The following is a 4,659-nucleotide window of genomic DNA, read 5'->3' as shown; positions in this document are numbered from 1 at the left end:
GATTGGCGATTGCGCATAGAATTTTATTAGATTACTCTGATATGTTTCACCACTAGAATATGAGGTTTCCACGGATGTCACCATGTATCTTGAATTTTCGTCTAGATCCAGCCAATACTACCTTTATGGATTTTTATTTATAGCTTGATAATATTTATATTATTGATTTGTTTGTTTATTGCAAGGTCCAACGTTGTCATTCTGCACATTAATTTTTTCCAGACACTAATAATATTGGTCCGGTTCGTTTAGCTGAAATATGACTTATATCGATGTTTATGCTAAAATTTTGTGGGAGAAAAACATTTTTCGTTCGCTGAAAATTACTGCTAAAGTAGTGCTATAGAACATGACGATTTATAATTGTAATAGATATCATTAAATAGAATATATTTGAAAAATATAAAGAATAATATTTTTTATAAATTTAGTTAAATATCACTCGACGAAGTAGAATATTATTTTTTTTACTCAACGAAAAATAGGATTTATATTATTTTTAGGACGGAGGAAGTGCGCACGGACACCGTGGAAATAAAAGCTCGAAATTGCAGTAGGCTTCCCGTGGAAGGAAGAGTAAAATTCTGCAATGTACGAAAGGACAGGTCGGGTGCTACAGAGCGAGCAATTAGGGCAGAACAGTTGGCGTACAGAGTGCCGCACGAATCACAAAGCGCAATCCAACGGTAGGTGGAAGGGGAATACCCCCGCCCTCCGCTACCCCCGGGCACCGAGACGGCGAGACATTCGCAGCCGCCGCCGCCGCTCTTGCGCCCGCCGGGCCACCGTTGCCCCCATGCCCGAGGCCGAGCCGCCTCGCTCTGCTCGAGCAAACCGCTCGCCGCCCCACGCTTGAGCCGCCGCCGCCCTAAGCTAGCAAGCCGCCCGCCCTCGTTGCTTCTCGCAGTTTGGGGGTCGCCGCTGCTGTTCGTCCTTGGCGGGCCGCCCGCTGCTGCCCGCCCCTTGGAGGTTCTCACGGATCTGAGGAGAAGTGGACGGAGGGGGACGTGAGGGAGAAGGGACGGGCGAGGGAGAGAGAAGGGGATAGGGCAGAGCCGAGCGGAAGCCAATCGTCTTGCGCGGCGGCCGCCCCCGCCGCCGCCGCCTCTCTCTCAGGTGATTGATGCAGATGCATATCCATCTCCTCGTCTTCCTCCGTGAATCGATCTGCGAGCTGTTTCAATGTAGCTAACCAGGTGTCATCCTCGATCGGACGACCGGCAGGATGCTTGCGCGGAAAGCCCCCAAAAATGGGTCTGCCGGCGCCGCAGCTCCGGTCGAAGGCCGCGACAACATCAGCAACCTCCCGGACGGCGTGCTGCAGCACATACTCTCCTTCCTGCCGGCGCAGGACGTCGTGCGGACATGTGTGCTCGCTAAGAGCTGGCGACACATGTGGGAGTCCACCACCGTCCTGCGCTTTGTGTGGGGCGGAACGAATGAACCAGAGTCCATGGTTCCGGAGTTCGTGGACCATCTGCTGCGCCTGCGCATCCGCGGATGCACGCCGCTCGACACGTGCGAGTTCCGTCTCTTGGGGTATCATGAGATCGACATGACTCGTATCAACTTTTGGATCCGTATAGCTCTCCAGTGCAAAGTCCGGGTGCTCGAGCTCATGTGTTGGGGCATTCCTCCTCTCGATGACCATCCTATCTTCATCTCCCAATACCTGAAGAAGCTACAGCTTGCCGGACTTAGCGACGACGAGATGCCCAGCAGATTGCTTGATTTCTCCTGCTGCCCCAATTTGGAAGACCTTAAGATTGTTGACTGTTACCTAGGGTGTGCCTTACTCATCTCATCACAATCGCTAAAGCGTCTAACTATTGAGAATGGTTCTTTTGGTCCTGACTGCCGCATGCCTATCTGTGCCCCGAATCTTGTTTCACTATGGCTTGAAGTCAGTAACGGCATGATTCCATCACTTCAGAGGATGCCATCCTTGCTGGCAGCATATGTTAACATCGACAGCGATGTTGATTGCATTGATTCTGATGATGACGACGATGACGAGGACAACCAAAGTATTCTCTTGCAAGGTTTATCAGATGTTCAGAACTTGGTGCTAAAATCTTTTTGGACCGAAATGGTATCCCTTACACACTTGAATCATAATGAGCTTACATTTAAGTTTTATTGATATTTCTTTGTTTGCATTGTCTATAGATTATTTTTAGAAGGGACTTGAAATTTTGCTCTAGTTTCAACAAGTTGAAGTCTTTGCTCATCAACGAATACTGGTGCGAGCCTCCTGATTTCAGCGCCCTAGCTTGCCTCCTCAAACTTTCACCGGTGTTAGAGAAGCTCACTCTTCAACTATATTCAGAGGTATATAATTTCAAATGATATTGCTGCGTTGTAGAAAGTATAGAACTAATTATTATTGTAGTTTGTGGATTGATCTGGGCAAAATCATTACATTTACTACAGGGACCTGAACATGAAGTGGAGATAAAACTGAGCTGCAAACCATTGGAGATGTCAGCTGCAATATCACAACACCTTAAGACAGTTGAAGTCAAATGTCAAGTGTATGATGAGAGAGTTCGCAATGTTTTGACGTTTCTTAGTAAACTTGACATATGTAAGTTAACTTACATTATTACTGTCACTTTTTCTTATTTTTACAGTATGGTTCCAAATTATATGAATGAAAGTGTCTGGATTTATAGTATTAGTTCTGAACCATAGTGTTATCTTGCTTATTGCTTATGAACGAAACACAAATGCTTCTTTTTTATTCTTGTTAATCAATTTACTTTTGCTTCGTGACAATAATCTGGTACTTTTTGTTTCATTGTCTTATCATCACCACCAGCTTAGAATGTTGTGTTGCAGTAAAGTAAGTTCAATCATATCATTCCATTTTTTTTTCTGCCAAATTCATAAAAAGATGACCATTAGCTTTTTTACGTGAGTATGTAATAGATGAAATGTCATACCAGAATACAAAATTGTTTTTTAAAATGAGAATGTAACATTGATGTGATTTCCTTTGCTTACTGAGTGGCTAGCTTTTGTGCCAACATTTATACTGCATGTTCCTTTTTTTTTTTGAAATTGGTACCACTTCCTCAGGAATTTTCTGACACTTCAGAACAGCACAACCATTATTTTTTGTGGTTCTTTTAAATATAAAACAACATGTGTTGTGAACATATAATACTAATACAATTATTGTGTAACATATTTATTTAAACGTTTTTGACCTATTATTCTACATAAATTTCTGTCAAGCTTCGGGACAAATTGTTTTATTGTGCTGTTTGGTTATTATGTTATGTGCAGAAGTCTATTCCTGTCTAAATATTGTTACCATTCCTATATGTTTCTCATGTATTTTTTCATGCTCCTCAACTTATGGCATGCCTTTGGTATATGTGAAGGGTTTCAGTTCAGCGGATAGAAGGCTATGCATGAGAATGGACCTACTATAACTTAATTAAGTCAAGGTTAAGCTCGATCAACTCAAGCAGGCACAAGTATTAAGGATGTCGTCCTTGTCTGTAATCAGGTAGCCGGCGTGGTACCACGCTATGTAGTTCAGGCTACCTTCTTGCTTAATAGCTTGCTCAAGCTAAATCTACCTCTTACCTGTCCATTTACTATATATTGATGTATCAGAAACCTAATAGCACATGTTTGCTTGCTATGTTGAACCAGCGCCTAAGGAACGGGCACTTGTGTTTCTCAAAGTGAGATTTTTTAGCCTGTCCATTGTTTCCTAGCATTGTTGCAGTGGAGAAAATGTTCAAATGTCACCGCATTTTGGACATGTGAAACTATAGAACGCTGAAGTAGGGTATTCTGAATTTCCATGCTAGATAAATCTGAAATTTCTCATTTTCCAGGTGTAATGCTGAAGATGTTTGATTAAATCGTTGTTCATTATTTCACAAAAACAAGGGTTTGAAAATGTATCGTATTTCTTTTGCCTTGGTGTTTGCATTGGTTTAAGGGATGTAGCTTCTAGATAAAGAATTGGAAAGCTAGCATCCTGTACTGTGTTATTTACCTCCTTCCTAAGGTCTTGTTTGGTTGCACATTTATCCACGTCAATCCACATGTGTTGAAGTGGATTGAAGTGACGTGGATACACGTGCATCTAAACAAGGCCCAAGCCTAATAACCAGATTTTCTATATGTCCACGGATGTAACGACTTTGGTTTTAAAGTGGGAGGCTGCCGACACTGAATTGTAACGATATGGTGCTTGTGCTAGCTTTGAGCGGAGTGAAATGTCGAAAGTAATCGAGCAATGGTTCCTCGTTCAGCTGGATGCATGCGAACGAGTCTCGTGCGTATTTGAACTCTTGCTGGAACCTTGAACTGTTACGATGCAATCCGTTGAAGAAGCAAATGGACCAATAGAAATTCAGTGATCTCATCCCCGGTGATAAATCCTAGGAATCCAACCCACAAAATAGTGAGTATGCTTAGGGATCCATTCTTATAAACTTAGATCTAAAAATTTTGGAGCACTTTTAGCTTAGTTTTGAGATCTAAAACTCTAATGTGAGGTGGGCTAAAGCAGAGCTAACTTTAAACCATCTGTTTGGAGACTTTAGCTCTAAAGTTCAGAGGCCTAAAGTTTAGAGGAGCACTTCAATTATTTTTTGGCTCACTCAGAGTTTTCTCTAAATTTAGGCGCGCCGA

At 42.6% G+C, this 4,659-nt stretch overlaps 1 protein-coding gene across 2 annotated transcripts; it reads left to right on the top strand.

The window, feature by feature from the left end:
• The first annotated feature begins 649 nt into the window (after positions 1-649).
• On the top strand, positions 650-3,740 carry LOC136490044 (F-box/FBD/LRR-repeat protein At5g22660-like). Of its 2 annotated transcripts, none has more exons than XM_066486542.1 (5): positions 650-1,116; positions 1,225-2,092; positions 2,170-2,331; positions 2,434-2,587; positions 3,398-3,740. In XM_066486542.1, the coding sequence occupies exons 2-5, from the start codon at positions 1,226-1,228 to the stop codon at positions 3,421-3,423; spliced, it is 1,209 nt and encodes a 402-aa protein (XP_066342639.1). In that variant the 5' UTR covers positions 650-1,116; position 1,225; the 3' UTR covers positions 3,424-3,740. The 2 variants fall into 2 exon arrangements, with proteins under 2 accessions (XP_066342639.1, XP_066342640.1); XM_066486543.1 differs by having other exon boundaries at positions 652-1,116; positions 3,390-3,739.
• The last annotated feature ends 919 nt before the right edge of the window (positions 3,741-4,659 follow it).

This window comes from Miscanthus floridulus, chromosome 10 (genome assembly GCF_019320115.1).
Source record: "Miscanthus floridulus cultivar M001 chromosome 10, ASM1932011v1, whole genome shotgun sequence".
In the NCBI taxonomy this organism is placed as follows: domain Eukaryota; kingdom Viridiplantae; phylum Streptophyta; class Magnoliopsida; order Poales; family Poaceae; genus Miscanthus; species Miscanthus floridulus.
Note: the sequence above shows the minus strand (reverse complement) of the source record. Positions and strands in the feature narration are given on the sequence as shown.